The following is an 18,467-nucleotide window of genomic DNA, read 5'->3' as shown; positions in this document are numbered from 1 at the left end:
GTGTATGTGTGTGCAGTACCCACAACAGCCAGAATAGGGCACCGGATCCTCACTAACTGGTGTAATGGATGCCTGAGAGCTGCCATGTGGGTGCCCCCAATCAAACCTGGGTCCTTTGGATAAGCAGCCAATGTTCTTAGCTGCTGAACCATTTTTCCAGGCCCCCACACCCCAAGCATTTTAAATAGAAAGCTAGCAGCTGCTAAGGCACGTGGAAGGCATGGCGTGCCCAGGTTATGGCGGGCCTTGGGGCTCATACCTCCATCTTCACTTTGTTGTCGCCAAAGCACAGATGCTGTAGGTAGGCTGCTGCATTTGCCTGGACGGATGGGAACTGGTGTTGCAGCATGTGAATGACTTCTGGCAGCTCAGGGTCACGCCAGGCAAACTCCCTACATGGAAGAGACACAGCATCAGAGAGGAAGGCGAGAGGAATGCCACATTTCTGATAGAAAAAGTTCAGCAAAGGCAGACATTAGAAGTTACAAAAATCTTAATGTTATCTATTTGAAAATAATTTTCCCCAATCAATGTATGCAGAGGCTGCAATGCTTGTGATCTTAAGGAAATCATGGTGCACAGACAGAGAGTCAGGGGAACAGGGAATTTTCAGTACGGACAGTTCTCCCTCCAGCGTTCCTTCTCCAGACTTTAATTTTATGCCTTCTAAGAATGTGACAGATGCAGTGTACAGGTACACACATGTGACTTAGCTGAGTGAGATGTCACACCCGAGGACAGGAAGGCCTGATGGCAAAGGTCAAAGCTGTTACCAGCTTCTAATCACAGATATGGTGGGAAACCACGGTGATTGTTCAGAAACTTTAATAGTCATAGTTGCTGGGATGATGAGACAGAAACACTGAGGAGTGCAGAAAAGAAAAAGCTATGACCGGGGAGCTCCATCTCTGAGCCTTCCTGATCTTTGTATTTCCTAGGAACTGTGTTATCAAGTAGCATGTGTAGAGACAGGAACAATACTGTATGTCAGGCTCTCTCCCAGCTGCAGTATCTCTTACTCCCTGATTCCATATGATGTGCATATGAGAGACTAGGGAGCTGGTCACGGCAGTGCACGGCTGGGCAGCGCCTGCGCATCACCACCATGTGGTCGTATAATGATACGAGCATGCATTTACCCTTAACATAGACCCTTTTACACGTTCTTCATAATTTTATGATGTCATGTGACCAGCCTACTGTTTGGGATTTTTGCCAATATGTCTATTTCACATGAAGGAAACTGTTCATACAACAAGAAATATGTAGACTCCCACTAAGGGATGTCATCAAACTTTAATGAAAATAATGAATTTGCACTGAGTGAATTGATAAACAATACTTTTCATATTAATAACCAATTGACAGTTCTACTGGTGAGTTGTGTTTCTGTACGTGGACACTAACTAATAAGTGACATTTGTCGTAGTCTATTTGGAGGTCTCCCAGTTCCCCACTGAAGTGGCATATGTCAACCGTGGTGTAGTTATATGCTGGAATAATCCCTGCCAATAGGAGTGAATTTACTGGTATACTCAGTAGCGTGCACTGACTTTTTGTTTTAAGCAAAAGAAGCCAGATACCATAGGACATGATACAAGAAGCCACTGCACTGAAATGAGCAAGCAAAGTGAACGGTGCTAACAGGGACCTGAGCAGCAACTGCCTACAGAGGAAGGGGTGCACTGAGGGTTACTTGGAAATTCTAAGAAAATTCAAGAACATCAAAATATTTACATCATTTTTCTTCTTTGTCCTTTGACTCAGGGTCATGCTGGCTTTAAACTCAAGCCTCCTCCTCACCACCTTAGAGTTTATAGAGCCCAGAGTGCCACATGGGTTGGGAAGGCTCCAGGCATTAATTTTGCAGTCTACTTCAAAGGGCCATTTCATTTCATACCTGTACATATATATGCACAAATAACACCCATTCAAATGAATATCTGGTGTATCCCTATTAAGTTATAGGAATCACCACGGCTGCTAAAGGTACAAATGGCTGCTAAAGGTACAAATGCTGATTAAGACGTGGCCCCATCGGCCCTTTCTAGCAATGGCACAAATTAGCATTCATCCAGTTTACCTAAGTCCATCATTTGCTATTACTGCTTCCCTGAGGCAAGCACTACTAAATGTCACTGGGTACAGACAAGGAACTAAGTTTCGTATGTAGGTGGAAGTCAGAGAAATATGTAGTCTGTGCGTTCCTCACTAAAGGAACTAGAAAGAAAACACGTTTTGGAGTGGGGAAACAGTCTCTGCAGGGCAGTCAGATGATCTAAGAAGTCTCCAGAACCCACATAGTGCTTGGTAGCTATGCCAATCTGCCTGTATTCTAGCCTCAGAAGGGGAGATGGGAGCCCCACAGAAAGCTGGCTAGCAGACTCACCATTTCTGTGAGAGGCAGAGCAAAGTAAATGGGCCACTGAGGAGGGCCCCCAACATGAACCCTCAGCCCCTGCATGTATCCACATCTATGTGCAGCAACACGCATGCAGGCACGCTTACACATGGTATGCACGCCACACATACAGACAAAAAAGTAGAAAAAAATCGCAAGAACTGGAGTTATATTGCTTTGGCTGAAGCCCTAGGCACTTCTTTCAGTCATGGTCATTTTGGAAAGTAAAGTAAGAGAGGTCAAACTGTTCTCTCTGCCTGCCTTAGAGAAGGGCTCAGAAAGTTAAGTGTGATGATGTATAGTTATTAACAATAACCTCTAAAAAATGAGGCTTTCCAAGAAGGACCATTTTCTGTAATAGCCTTCCTTTCCCCAGTCAACTATGTCAAACATTTATGATTAAAAAAAGTCTATGTAAAGTCTATTGTGTAAGGCTGAACTGTAATCGACACAGTGTCAGGAGTGAGGCCTAATCCTTTTTGTTAACTCACATTTATTGCAAACATTTTTATTCTCTTTAAGCATTGCAGTGATGGTTACGATTTTCTGACATTCCCGGGAACCAGGAGGACCAGACAGCAGAAGAGAAGCTTCCAGCAGGAACAGGGTGATGGATGCCATCAGCATCACTGACTTCAGTTCAGCGGGAATTTACCCTGGGAAGACTGCTTCCAGTTCCCATGCTAACCGGATGACATCACTGCCGGGGTTTGCTTTAGAACAGCCTAAGCCTGGACTTGGTTTTAGCTATGGTTCTGTATTTGATGTTCCATAGCTGCTACAGAACTGAGGACAATAACCCAACAATGAGATCCCTGAGATGAGACAATACCCAAGGAACCCTACAACTCACTGGCTTTTGGCTTAGAAATGGTATAGCTTTTTCTGTCCCATAATGCAAGAGGCTGAGGCTAACAGAGCAGAGGATGGGTCTGTTGCATGGGATTAGGAGTGGCGGTCAGGGTAGACTGGAATTAGTTGGTTCTAAGAAAGACAGAAGGTACAGACAGGACATTGAAAAGGATGGGTTAGTGCAGAGTAACTACTATACGGCAGAGTTGAACACACAGTAGGTCATATCGGACCCCAGCCATGTTGGAGTACAGATGTGAGTATCTCAGAGTTAGAGTCACAAGCCCACAAAGGCTTATGAGCAGCTAGGGCCAAGCCAAAGAATAAGGTCGACTGAGTCTAGGGCTAGAACACACCTCAAACAGAATTCTTAAAGAGCAAAATCAGTGTTGGCTGTGTCAACAGACCTGCTAGTAATTCAGTTATCTGCCACAAGAATCTTAGCATTGTAGCAAGGAACCATCTAACCCAGGTTTTCCTGTTCACAACAGCCAGCAAAGTAATCAAAAGTCACTGGAGATGTTGACAAAAAGCAACAGTGCACAGAGCCAGATCCTGGACTTCTCAGAGGAAGACTTGAAATTGGTCCAGTTGTGTTCAAAGACTTAAGAAAACAGGAAAACAATCTGGGTGTGGTGTTGGAGCCCTGAGATGCCAGCAGACGCAGGGCTCTTTCAGGGCAGTGTGAATTCCAGTGAAACCCTGCCCCAGAATCTAACCACACCGAGGAGATGACCACGACGCAGTGAATAAGTAGATGGGGACATGACATCTACAGAAAAAGAACCAGTGATGTTTAAACAGAAAGGAAGAGAAAAAGGAAAAAAGAAAGCATCTGAAATGAAACAAGAATGCATGAGGCAAACACATATGAAGGTAGAGTAAGAGGCGAGATGTGTGAAGACAGCAACAGCAGCTCTCCAGCCAGAGGGAGCCGCTCACTCCCACAGTCACAGGGCAGCTTTACTCATGTGGCTAGGACCCCAGAAGGAGAAGAGGGGGTGGAGGGCAGCAAACAATTTAAAGAAATAAAAGCTAACCCTCCCCCCGATTTTGGCAAATCGATCAATGCACATTGAAAGATTCTCAGAACCCCGATCCGGTCAGATGCAGAGGCCCACGCGCAAGCTCGGCACAGTAGAACTGCCGAAAGCAGAGGGGACAGCACAGGGGGCAGAGAGAGCAGGTGGCAGAACAGGAAGGGTACAATGCCTTATTTCTCACCAAAACACAACAGATGCTTGAAGACAATGAATAACACCTTTTAAAGTACTGAAAGAAAAAAAATTCACACTTATAAATCCTGAATTTTATATGTAGCAAAAATATCCTGAAAATCATGACAAAATTGCTTAAGGTAAACTGAGGCTAAAAGAACTCAAATTCTTTACGCTGCTGGAGGTGAGACAAGATGGAGACCCAGATTTTATAGGAAGATATTTCGTGGGAAGTCTGAATATTTCTAAATATTTGCTTTTATTTTTATTTTTTTCATTTTTTTCCAAAGTGACCACTTTCAGTAATAACACTATATTGAACATTATGGACGTTCAAATGCATGTGACAGTGACATATAGGTCAGGGATAGACAAAGGTGCTGGAGAGAGAGGCGAGCACTGAAGGAGCACCATCTTCTGCATGAGATGCTCTCTCGCACAACTGACCACTTCTGTTTCCAAGCTGAGGGCCTTTGGTTTGTTTTTAAATCATGGCTGGGCCTAGTGGCATGTGTCTGTGATCCTAGCATGAGGATAAGAGGCTGAAGTGGGAAAATTGTGAGACCGAGGTCAGCCTGAGCTATACAGCAACAGCCTGTCTCAAAAGACTAAAAACCAATAAAACAATGAAAAGCAAACAACACTCCCCAAACCTAAAAACAAATCCTGACAGGTTCTCTTCAGTATAGTAAACATCGACAATTTCCAGTCTCACAGAGAATTTGTCAGGCTAATTATGTAGTAAAAACAGTAACGTCTGAGGCTAATGGGATGTTCCCAGTGATATTTTCACAGCCGAGGGACAGCAGTTGTCATGAACCTTTGATTGGGATTTGAATACTCAGTCCTCATTCATCGGGATTCTGGGGTCAGCTACAGTAAACATACCTGTCACTGTAGAACATCTTACAAACAGCACCGAGTGAAGCTGTACAGAATCAGAGCTCGCTGCAGCAGCTTACGCATTAGACTGTGACATTACCGTAGCACAGAAAGCAAAGTGTATTACCATCCTCGAAACTTTTGTTTCTAGTGAATCAGCTCAGAGAGGTCACAGCCGAGGCCTTCAGAGCACATCTTCCACGGAACCGCAGTCCCTCAGGCTATCAAATTACCCTGCATTCTCAATACTCTGGGGAAATTCTGTATGTGTTGGGTATCACAGAATTCTGTTATTCTGAAGATTTTAGAAAATTAAATAAGGTTTTTTTTTTTTTCTGACAATAATATATAAGGTACTATCATAAAAAAATCTCTTATTATAAAATGAAAAGTTCTTATGATAGTCCAAAGTGGCAAACCAGGACTACAAAAACTAAATGTATGCCCAGGTCCACCGGCAACCTCATGCAATGCCTCAGTGAGTCACTGGCCTCCCAACCATCTAAAGCACCTGTTCTTACTCAGTGACAGAACCTCACTGATTCACTGGAATAAGCTGGTAGGTTGTTAAATTCAAATGGATAATTATAGCAACTTCCCAGTGAGACAATTGTGGGTGGAGAGTGAATGAAATTTTGCTAATAATCTACGACTTAAAATAGCACCAAAGTTGCTCAAAACTTAGTAATGATTTTGTTCTTTCAGAAACAAAAATTCTTTCAGTTTTGAAGCATATTTTCTGAATGTTTTAAATGACTTTCAATAAAGAGGAGGCCAGTTTTTAAGATTCAATCAAGTACCAAGTGGCTTGTGTTTACCATGCAAAATGTCATCTAAGAGGCCAAACAAAACAAGACATACCTACTATCTGCCAAATAGCTTGTTTGTGAGGTAAGAACATCTTGCATGCCATCTTCTAAATGGCAAAGAGCTTCTTAAAGGACCTCATTGCTAAAAGCTCTACCTATTACTGACTAACACAACTGGAAATGTACACTCATCTTTTTAACTTTAGGATTAATATGAACTTTCTGAGGCAGGCAGGCAAAGGTGTGTGAGGTGATCCTTCAGTCTTCTAACTCACACAAGGCCGCCCAGGTAGGTGCTGGAGTAAAACACAGACAGGATGAATGAGACGCACATTCCCACAGGTCTGTGGGTTCTCTAAGCTGTAATTCAAGTGCAGAAAGAAGCAATCAGCTTTAAAATATGAAGTCAGCCTCGGTGACCCTCACAGGGTCAGTAACAGAGATAAGGGGTTCCTGATTTTACCAGACTTGACGGGCTAAGAAGGTCAATGCAAACTCTGAGTGTGATATGGCGGGCTCCTCGGTGTCCCTCTGGCACTTGCCTGGGGTCCTTCTGAATGCTGTCTATTGATGGAGATCTGGTGGCACCATCATCAGCTGGCCCTGTGTGCTGCAGCCTGTTGTAACTGCACTCCTGGACTCGGTACTGGACTGGCCTGTAGGGCTCCGCATAGGTAGCTGCTGTGTTCAGGGCATAGTTATTTCTTTGGTATGTAAGGGTGCTGCGCTGGCTGGATGTCCTTTGTAGATTTCCAATACCTACTGCAAAGTCAACGTTTTGGGAAAGATTAGTATGTTCTCCACAGAGTTGCACTTTTCAAACATAAAATATTTGTTTTTACTTTTAAACAGGATTAAGCATTTGGTAATTGTGTCGGCTGTTTATTTTTGAATTTCATAAGCCTAGCTTAAGAGCTAAAAGAAGAGCCCGGAAAAGAAAGCCAATGCAACTAGGAGTTTGCTCATGGGCTTGGTTAACTAGATTTGGAAAACTAAAAACTTCAGTAAAATTATAAGAAATTAATCTCAGAAATGAATGGTATCATTTCCTAATTTCAATTTACTGATAAAAACAAGGTCTTTACTGAAATTCCTATTTTTTGATATATACTTTACTTCTGTATCTATGGATCTTGGTAATATTAAAAATATATGTCACAAGAAAGACAGCTTTAGTTCTATGGCTTTTTCCAGAAATCACTGTGATGTTATGTGCCAGGCAGTTGTGTGCTGCATGAACACTTCTGTTGTAATAAAGGAGGTGTGTCTCCCACTGCTGTACTCAGGAGTCTTTCTGCAATCAGCAAAGGTTGTTCACCCTTCCTTAGCCCTCTCAAAGGGACTCCTGCTTACAGAGCCTCAGAACGGCAGAACTGTAGGTCTCTGGTAAAGAGACTATAGTCTTCTCTCTGGAGTCGTGCCTGGGAGGGCTGCCACTGCTGGCTGGCTTCAGTGGGCGTATTATAAATCATTTCCTGGATGCTCCAGGCTACCTTTGAGACTGCTCAGGACCCCACAGAACCTTCTGGCAGTGCACAGCACAAAAGCTACAGCTTCCAGCTGCAGACCTAGCAGAACCCTTGGTGTAAGAAAACAGTTAAGGCTTGGGTGTGAGGCTCAGGAACCTGTTTATATATGCTTGGATTGCACTGTCCTGGTGTCTCTCATGGGAAAACCCACACTGAAAAAAGTGATCTTCACCCCCTAGACCTGTTAACTGAGATAGTCACTCATCTGGATTATTTCAACACTTGCTTCCAGCAACAAAAATCACAATGAAATACTTCAACAAACGGTTGCCTTTCTCTATGTGATATGAGTTTGATCCGAGGGAATCACCTTTACAGCTTTACAAATGTATCCCTAACAGCACAATCACTACCTTCACTGACTGGATTACACGATTATTAAAATATTTTACTTTGCCCTAAGTACATGCCAAGTGAACTTCTGCTTTACTGTTGATTGATTTGCTGTCACAGGTGCTGACAACTAAATATGCAACATGATTTTCTGCTATTGGAGAGCCCGGTTTCAATAAAACCGTTCTCCTCTTGGGCCAAGGAAAGCAGGGAACAGACGGGGCCCACCTGAGCCTGTGCGGTACAATGCTGTCTGGGATCCCTGGAGTTCCACGGTCCCGTGGTTTGGGCTGCGGTACACTGGACTGTAATAAGTCCTTCCTTCATATATAGGAGTGATGTGCAAGTCAGGAGACACAGCTGAACGAAGGTCTTGCCCAAGCTGACTATGCTGACTGGCGTAGGAACTCCGTAAGCCTAGAAATGGAAATGTGGCACCATCAACAATTGAAAAAAAAATCACGGTGAGCTCACAATTGTATAACTCAGTTCAAGTCCTAACCAACAGGACAAGTAAGTGTTAGGCTTGAAGATGAAAACTGCTCAAGTTTTACTGGAAGGAAGGAAGGAAGGAAGGAAGGAAGGAAGGAAGGTGGGTCTGGTATGAAAATGACTCTGTATGCTGTGTGTTATTAAAAAGAAACTTTCTTGATAGCAAGAGAGAAGTAAACTTCCTAATAAAAACTTGTTAAGCTTAATTCGGTAAACTTGATTCTCCGACTATGGGTTTACTTCACGATGGACCATATGGAGTGTGCCTGCTGCTCTGTGATTACCACTGGAAGACCAAAGCACCAGGCACAGCGTAAACGACATTTTGGTCACTGTGGCACATGGTGACACCATCCTCAGCTCTGTCTGCTGACACGGAGCAGGTCTGCAGACACAGGGACCACACCACTGCCAGACCAGCAAGACACAGCAAGCGGTGAGTCAGACACACAGCATACAGAACCATTTCACAACTAGGAATTTCTCTGAGTTCAAATCCAGGTTCACTATAAATGCTTCATAAGAATTTGTTAAATCAGAAAAAGCTTACAAAGGTTTTATACATTCTAGAGGCCACAAGATAAAAATGTATTAATTTTATTCTTAAAATATTAAACATTAAATAAAAAGGCAAAGTAGCAAGAAATACAATGAAGAAACAATGTTATAAAAACTTCTTATATGTTATGAAAATGATAGAAGGCCTGAGTCTGTTTTATGATAAAATAGAAAATAAACACATGCTTTTCACCTGAATCATAAGCTCGGGATGGCCCCAGGCATAGCATCTTACCCACAAGACTGGCCCACAGGAAGTGCCCGTGACAGGAAGTGCCGGTGACATGAACGGGAGCTTGCACACTCAAGGTGCAGGTCAAAAGGTACAAGTGCATGAAGCCTTCTTGGGGGCAGTGTGACAGCCTCTCTCAAGGCAAAAGTATGTACATACTTTGATGTAGCAAGTCAGCAGTGACAAACAGATGTCACAGGCAACACTGTATTCATTTATATGCAAGAGCTGTGGCTCTGGCGGCTAAAATGGTGGTTACAAATGCATAGTAACATGGAAGCAAGCAAACAGGCCTTAACCAGAAGTAAAGGGAGCACTGCACCTTCAGAGTGTGCAGGGCACAGAGGGTATGTACGGCAGGAACTCCCCTGTCAGAAGAAAATGCAGCACAACACATGCAGACTGCACGGGAAGATGGGGCTGGTGTGGGGAGAGCTGGAGACGTCTGTTCTTCAACTTCTCTTGTGGCTCCAACGCTCTCCCTTCTGTGTATACCGTGTTTTAACAATCTTTCTGGCAGAGGACAGGATCAAACCAGGGTTTTACACATGACTAGGCAAGCACTCTACACTGTCCTACATGCCAGGTCCTATGCGTATGTTTTTGAAAAAAATTATTCTTATTAAAAAGAATAGTCATTACCGAAAGTAGAAAAGCTTTTATGAAAATCCCCCAAAGGGGACAGATAGAATGTCAGGAACCTGGGGTCTTTCTAATTTATTTCAAATGGCATTTAAAAGAAATTCATAAGGGCTTTGTGCATTCCCATCAGGGTGCCCATCAAAACAATAGGGTATGAGATTCATATTTTAGAGCACACAACTACAGCATTCCTCAAGATAAATTAAAAAATGTATTCTAATGCTACATATTAATACACATATGAGGGTGTATGGAGGAAGGTATAAGCCTAGATGTTCAAAACCCTGCTGTAGAAAAAATACTAGCAGGAGCTTAGGGTTATAACCAATAGTTACGACCACTAGGCCTTTCCCAGTGATCACCATTTTTACAGAGGCACAGAGTGGACTCACTCCCTGGGCTTTGTACAGTGCTGTCACATGTCCTCACCTGTCAGGCTGTCTGGCCGTGGTGGAACCATCCTCTCATAAATGTCATACTGCTGCTGTCCGAATTGGTCCATGTCATGAACAGTCCTTTGCAGTGAAGGTCCCAGGTGCTGTGGTACGGCGGTCATCCCAGAGCGTTTTGGGGACGATGACCCCACTTGGCCTTGGGATGGGGAAGCTACTCGAGTCTGGGCATCAGTCAGGGTCAGTGGGGTCTGGTACTGAGGGACTGGTCCGTTGGGATTGGAGGTCTGTCGGGAGGTGACAGACCCTACCCGGCGTACGGCTGTCGGGGAGGCGGGTCTCTGTGAGTACGGAGAGGCGGCCCGCTGAGCAGGGAGTGTGCTGGAGGAGTAAGTACTGGGGTTCAGAGGTCGGGAGTCCGTCACTGATGGTGAGCCAAATCCACTACCCAGAGAAGTTCTCAGTGACCCCCTTGAAGGAGACACGCCTGTGCTGGTAACATAAGAAGGAGACTGTGCTCTAGATGGAACTGAACTAACTCTTCGCATGGCCCGATTGGCTACTGATGGCTGATGAGAGGGGGAGAAAAGAGAACGGGTTTATCCAGGGTTTTGCGTCCATTATCATTACAGAAATAAAAGCGCACATAGCTCACACAGAATGTGACCTCACTATTACAGGCATCTGAGTTTCTTCTCTGCATTAAGCTTTAGAGTAGGATCTTAGCTTTTGCATTATTTGTTTGTTTATTTTTAGAGATTTAATTTGAATATTACAACCAGTCAGCACAAGTTCTGATGACACTTAATAGCACCTGTTTTGGTCTTTACATTTTTCACTTGTTGTCTCTGCATCTTCTGACACCTGCCATGCTTTACTCCAAGTGCCACACATGACTTGTGAGCGTGAAGAGCCCGAGGGCCGTGTGCCTGTATCACTTCCTGCAAGTTGAACTGTGGCCAAGGCAGTGCATTTTGTATAAAATGAAAAATATATCTATTTAATCTTTCAGACTAACGTAGCTGAGTATTTGTGGATAGCTGGTTTTTATGAGTTGGCTCTGTTAAGTTGTAGGACGAGATTTTTCCAGTGTCTAATGTAAGAACGCTTGGATAGTGCCTGGGTCCAGCTCTCCCCTGATAATGTTGTTCAAGGAGGAACCTGGCCAGAGAGGTGTCCTAGCCAAATCCTTTAGCTCTACATTCTTTTTACCACGGCTGATCTATGAGCTCTTGGCTTTAGTTAGCTGCCAGATTTAGAGACATGAGAGACACCCGGGAGTCTGTTCCAGGAGAAGGGATGCTCTAAGTCTTTGTTGGCTTTCTTGGTCTTAGCCAGCTGGAAAAGACCAGAATGGAAAATGAACATTTCTGCTAAGGGCTCGGAATCTGGAGACATCCATACACACAACGGGTATCACTCAAGTACTTTCTGGATGCTGTGCAATAAAGAGGGAACTGGGCTGGAGATGTGCTGAGGCTGAGGGAATGGGCATGGGGCAAAGGCTGAGGATGAGCCCAGACCTCAGGGCTTGGATGCCAGGCCCTGCTCTGTTGACTTTAGAGTGCTTGCAGAGTCCGGCTGTCAGCCACCTCTGCCTACTGTGAGTTGGGATGGTGAGGAAAGAAGCAGGGACTTCTGCAGCCCCATACGTCACAGAGAATGTGTGCTTTGCCTCCAAGGGTTGCAAGCAACCTGGTTGCTGAAATGTCTCAAGTGGTTCAACCTTGACACTTTGGGGACAGTAAGGACGGCATTAAGGGGATGTGGAGAGGGAAGAACATAGTAACTCAGTAAAGCAATACAGCAGGCCTTTAAAAAGTAGCATACAGTTGGTGAATTTGAATGTGTACTTCGGTGCTATTAGTGCTAGCCCTGACAAATGGAACAATAACGTGTTGTCCATACTACACGTAAATTACGTCACAGAAACCTACTTGTTTCAACTTTAGGGACAAAAATCAACTTAATATCATTTTTTTTTCTTTTTACAAACATGATCATGACCAAAGATAAAGTTGTTGCTAAGGCATTTATTCAAGAGTGAGATTACAGAGCAGCCGAAATAGAGAGCCATCCACACAGATCTAGAGGTGTTCGGTTCGGAGTGCCTGCAGTCAGCACACCCCTTCACAGCTACCAGGTCCACACGTGGACAGTGTGCAGACTGGGAGCGCAGCCTCACATAGCTGGCTGCGAGGGTCAGAGATTGCCCTTTAAGCTTAAGCCATACACTTAGCTTTTCCTAATCTGTTGAGCAAGGAAGCCCACAACTGTATCAACACTTTGCTGTGGGGCTGGCTCTCTGTGTCCTGCAGTGTTTCTGGAGTAGCATTTGAGGAACACGGTATCCTTTCAACTTCTGGTCATTTTGCTACATTTCAGCCACTAAAGGATTTCTAGGGCACTTGGACAGAGACCGTGCCTCACTAGCTACTATGGCCCTTTATCTTGACATTGTCTAGTGAGATGAGTGAATTAAGTGGCCACAAAGAAGCAATGAAATATTCAAAACCATGCATGCAGTATTGTTTTATTTTTCCCTATCAACTTTGTACTAACTTTATAGAGTGGATATATCTCCTTACAAATTTTAATCAGTGCATAATTTGAATGAAGGTGAAAACTTTTGCTTAGAGTAGACTAGGTCCCATCTCATGGAGGGAGACATTGGTTTTTGTTCTCTAGGCCAGTCGACAGCATATTTTAATGCTGGGATTGACAAGGATTAGGAGGCCCCCGGGAACTATGTCATTCTACATCAGCCTCATGCTCCCTCTGGCCTGCTCACACATTTCTTGTTTGCAGAACAATTACTCTACTGCATCTAGGAACTTATAACAATTCATTAGTTAGAATAAGTTAATTCAAACAAACATAATTCCAGGCTTTATGCTTAAAATATTGACAATCCTGCAACTCAAACAGTATGGGGGTAAGTCTACGTGAAAGTTTTCATTCTATAAATTATCCAGTCTTGCTTTTGGAAAGCCATGTCTGTGGCAGTTGTCATCGAAGAAGGCACTTCTTGATGTCTGACTTACCTGAACCAGTGTTTGTCCTTCTGCTCTCGAATTCCTCACCACATGGTTACTTGTCGATCCCGTGAATGAATGTTGCCTACTATCTGCCTTGTTTACGGTTTGGCTGTTGTGGAAACTCCCTGCTTCCTGGTACCCACTGTCAGAGTAAGAATTCATCTGTGTTGAACTTCTTGAGTTTCCCAACGATCCTGCAAGAATGAGCCAGTGGAAAACCCTTTATTATGTACTTCTGAGGCTCACTTTCAAAGTGAAATTATGAGAAGAAAATCTAGTGTTTAAGACAGAATACAACAGACCCTCACTTTCATGGAGAGATGTCTGTTCTGGTGAGTAGAGGGTTCCTTGCTCTGGCTCTGTCCTGATGAGATAGTTGTTGGGATGAACAGTGTCAGAAACTCTGGGCTTGCTTACACCAGCATTTGGCACATCTGCAAGAAAATAAGTTTATAGCTGAATTTAATGACATTACAGAAAAACTTGTTAAAGGTACAGATACCTTTCCATTCTGAAATCCATGTATAGTTATTTTTAATCCATTTAATTTTAGACAGAGTGAATATGTTGCCTACACTTAGTTTATCATTATACTTTGTTCAGTTTTATAAACATTCGTCTGGTTACAGGTCCCAAGTTAACTCACACACTAATCTGAAAGAGCATTTTGTTTCCCCTTGGAAACCCATCTCCTGCAACTCTCTCTAAATGCACTCATAGGGAGGGAGAATAAGAATGATGGCCAAACATTGGGGGGGGGGGGGGCAGAATAGGTCCCAACTGCTTAGAACAAGAACCGAGACGACCCATGATAAAAAGTGTAGTGATGAGGCCTGGAAGGAAAGATAGGCTTATGTAAAAGCTCCTGTTGCGTACAAAGGAAGACTACAGAGTGTTCAGAATCACAGGTATCAGTGCCTTGCCTGTTTATTGGCCTTTTAGTTTTACCCAGAGGAACATACACAATCTGAAATGATGACCGTGTCTTCTAATCAACCTGTCTCTCATGGCTTGTTTTATTTCCATTTGCCACCATGAACTTAAATAAATGACAATGATCATCACCCAAAACAACTCAGCTGCTTGTCCAGTCTAACCAGTTTCTTACGCTGTCCTTAGTGATGTAGCTCACGTTGACTTCTGTATACCACTCAAACACTCTCTTTTCTCCCATTTATAAAGCATATGTTTCTCCATGTTTGGGTTATCATTTTTTTAAGTCATTTTCCAGATTTAACCTTAACACACATTTTCAGGACTGCTGCTTCACTTTCAAATACTATAGCTAATTCTGAGTCACATTCTGAGCTCGAAATACAACTGTAAATATTTCAGTAGGGTTTCTTCCCAACTTTCTTTCCTTTTTCCCTAGGGGTCTGGTATATACTTCACTAAGAGTAGTCATATGGTCTCTGTCTATTCATGCACGAAAACCCACACAGACTTTTGTCTCATTGTGCTGCTGAATCCCCAGTACCTTATGTGATACCTTGTACTCAGTGGGTGTTTAATAAACATTTATCGAACAAACATTTCAAGTAGCAATAGCAGCTTTCCTTTACTGTGTTAATGATCTTTACCTAGCACTGATCATTTTATTATCTATCTATCTATTTATCTATCTATCTATCTATCTATCTATCTATCCATCCATCCATCCATCCATCCATCCATCCATCCATCTAATGTATTCAATAAAGTTTAGCAATGAAAAGCAGAGTGAAGTTTTTGGCCAACACTAATTAGTTGAGCTGGTCTAAAGGCCCAGATGAGGTGCAAGAGAGAGCTGGGGAATCCTAGTGCATTCTGAGCCTCTAACTTAATGTCAGACTCTAGCTGCAGGAAGAGATACTGACATTCCTCACAGGAGTTCCTAACAACCTGTCTTCTGATCCATCATTTGACAGTACATTTCTAGGTGGTAGAATTCGGTGACAGCTCTGAATTCTCATGTCTGGAATTTTAATGTGAGATTTCAGTTGTGTGTGGCTTCTCTGGTAGAACATTATCTGAGTCACTGCCAGTCAGGTAACAGTGAAATGACCTGCTTCATTTGTAAATCTTCTACTAGGCATTTCTAGAGCTCCGCACAAGTTATATAGCAATCCCAGAAGGCGTCTGTTAAGCCTTTGCTAGCACACAGAGAGTATGCTGGCCAGAGGAGTCTCAGGAAACCAGAACAGGCAGAGGAGCTGCAAGGGAGCCTTCACCCAGGCAGAGAATACCGGGCAGACAGGCAAAGGGCTACACACACACACACACACACACACACACACACACACACACACACACACACACACAATTAGTATCTTTAAAACAGAAAAGCAAACAATGTACCCTAAAGGCAGTATTAGCTAGGTGACCTTGAAGTTTAATCACCTGACTGTTTCTTCTAGTTTTCAATCCCCGCCCTGAGAACCGGAGTGTATCGGAGGGCACCTGTGAGCTAACTGGAGCGCTAAGATACCACACTGCCACTCAAGGAGAGGTAAGTGTCTGGGTGGAGGGAGGAAAGGGGTTTTGTGGTTTATCTTTAAGGCAAACATGCCAGGTAGAGTTGTGACAACTTTATAAGAAGATCCATTTAATATGCACTATATAAATCAATCAACCTTTATACTTCGTATAAGCTTCTTAGTCATTTTTCTTCCTGTGGAGTTCAGAAGTATCTGTTAAGGCAAAAGGTGTGGAATGTCTTCTGTTTCATTAGAAGAAAGTTAAGTGGCTTTCAAAAATAGTTGTGCTATTGTTTTGTTTCTTTGAACATTTATTTATAAAACAACGTATAGATATACAAATGCATGTATATGCAACCACGATGTACCAGATGAGCCGAACACGAATTTCCCAACTAGTTGGCAAAGAGTTCCTGACTACACAGTAGTGAGTGTTGCATTTATCAATTGTGTATTCCTTATGCACGCCTACTTTAAGATGTTCTTTACAATGTAGCTTATTTGAAATGAAAGAAGGAAGTATCCCAATTCAGAGAAAGCCGAGGCATAAGGTGCAGGATGAACTGTCTCGGGACCAGTGCTGTAATCTAAAATGACACAGTTTGCATGCTGTGATTTTATTTGGTCAGGACAAGAAATCAAAACATTTCAGTGACAAACAGCATCTAAGTGCTACTTTGAACAGCATTCTGAAGAACATTACTCAAAAGGCATCACAGACATGTTTCTCAGACACCAGAAATACATGTCATTTTCAAACATTGGTTAGCATCTTCTGAGAAAGTGTGTATCTTAAGAATAGAGCCTGAACATTCTTTAATGCATAATGAAACCTCGAACTGCACCTAAGAATGGGAAATTACTGGAATCATGGTCCAGGCTTTCTGTCACATTTTATCTGAATGCTAATTTAAAAAAAAAAAGTGATCAATTAAAAAAAAAGCCAGAAGGTTGCATCTATAAAAATATTAGTGGGTTAAGGATAATTCTGTAGGGCTATGAAAAACTGACACCTTATCTACCCCAGGAAGCTCTAGTTAAAACTGCAATACAAAATGGATTATTTTATCTTTTTCACAATACACACTTCCAAGTGAATGATGTGTAGAATGTTTGCTTAGAGGAAGTCTTCACTAAAGAATCTGAAGTCATTAAAATGGCTCTGCTTTGTTAGGCCACACATCATGCTGTTAGACAGTGTGAGGCTAGGGAGGTCGTTGGTACTGTGTAAATCACCATGGAAACAGGAACCTAGCGCTCAGTGGAGGTTTTGGCATATAGAGCACTGTAACTAGTCTTTCCCAGCCCAGCACACTGGAACTTTGGGCGTGGTTCTCTTCGATCTTCTCCCTGTCTTCCAAATTGCTATGGGGCTTAGGAGATGGCAGTTTCTAACAGTTCATTTAGACTCTGTGGCCCGTGAACATAGGAATATGTTCAATGTCCAATGAACCCTGAAGCTCTCACTCCTAAATCTACCTCAGAAGCAGGAGGAGTTGACCTTCCACAAGTGCAGAAGTGTCTCAGGCCTCCTATGCTCAGAAGCAGAACTCCAGGATAAATTCTGGGAGAGGGCCTGGTTCCAAAATGATTTCTCCTACTCAGTACTTTGTGGTATAATGTACATCCTTACAGCAGACGACTAGGAACAGAGGGAAGATCACCAGAAATAGTTCTGGAGTCAAAGTTTGAAACAGGGTGATGATATAAACAAGAAACATGGAAATAAGAGGCTGACTGATATCTTAAGAACATTAAAGATATATATGAGTTTGCTGACCCAACTAAAAGTTACTGTGTACATACAAATCCCTTTCAAGGCTGGGTTTTTAATCACAGTACAGACCCAGCAGAAAGGGCCGAAGCCCATGGTTCTTGAAATTATTTCTAGTCCAGTTCCCTTGACTTTGTTTAAGTACTAATGGATATTTATATCAGCTCCTAAATATTTGTGAGAGTTCTGAACTTTTGCTCATCTAGAAACTGTTATATGAAAAGCTCTGAGAAATGGAAAACCATCGATGAAGTTCACTTTAAACTGCCCTGAAGATCACTTGGTGTACCCTGAAGTTCACTCTAAAAGCTTGCCTGTCTGTGTCCCATTTTGTGGCCAAAGCAACTTTGAGTGTGCCCAATGATGCTTTGATTTCTACAATGACACCCCCTACACCCCTCCCCCGCCTAAATTTTAGATCTACACAACATCAAAGAGATGCCTCGTGATAGATACCTTGAACTCCTGAGTTTTATCCTAGAACATGAAACCATTAGAACAATTTCAGGGGAAAAATAGGGGTTTTGTTTCCATAAATAACCACACCCAAATGAGTGCTTATTAGCTATTTTCAGTCTGTACAGAAATAAAGTACAGGTGTCACGCCTGCTGGAAGAATTCATGCTTTGTAACTGTAAAAGGAAGCCAGCCACAGCAAGAAGAAACTAAAGCAGGAAATGAATGGAGCAGGCACAGAGTTTAACAGCTAGGTATTCTGAACTGGCCATAGGCCTTGGAGTCACATTGGGAAAGTTGAATTAAAAATTAAGGAGCTATCTGTGGCAATGCAGACCTGTAATCTCAGCACTTGGGAATCTGAGGCAGGAGGATCACAGGTTTGAGGACAGGTTGGCTACAAA

General features: G+C 42.9%; 1 protein-coding gene across 15 annotated transcripts in view; it reads right to left on the bottom strand.

Annotated features, from left to right (window-relative positions):
- PKP4 (plakophilin 4) overlaps positions 1 to 18,467 on the bottom strand; it is a 197,601-nt gene that overhangs the window by 33,384 nt on the left and 145,750 nt on the right. For 7 of the 15 annotated variants that reach the window (XM_080927762.1, XM_080927769.1, XM_080927773.1 and 4 more), the window contains 6 exons: positions 13,680 to 13,811; positions 13,384 to 13,571; positions 10,377 to 10,908; positions 8,252 to 8,440; positions 6,700 to 6,923; positions 260 to 388 (listed from right to left, as the gene is read on the bottom strand). In XM_080927762.1, the coding sequence (XP_080783888.1) occupies positions 260 to 388; positions 6,700 to 6,923; positions 8,252 to 8,440; positions 10,377 to 10,908; positions 13,384 to 13,571; positions 13,680 to 13,811 (1,394 nt within the window). The remainder of the gene's footprint in view (positions 1 to 259; positions 389 to 6,699; positions 6,924 to 8,251; positions 8,441 to 10,376; positions 10,909 to 13,383; positions 13,572 to 13,679; positions 13,812 to 18,467) is intronic. The other 8 variants (XM_080927770.1, XM_080927764.1, XM_080927767.1 and 5 more) reach the window with 3 other exon arrangements.

The sequence above is a fragment of the Micromys minutus genome, assembly GCF_963924665.1.
Source record: "Micromys minutus genome assembly, chromosome: 13".
In the NCBI taxonomy this organism is placed as follows: Eukaryota; Metazoa; Chordata; class Mammalia; order Rodentia; family Muridae; genus Micromys; species Micromys minutus.
Note: the sequence above shows the minus strand (reverse complement) of the source record. Positions and strands in the feature narration are given on the sequence as shown.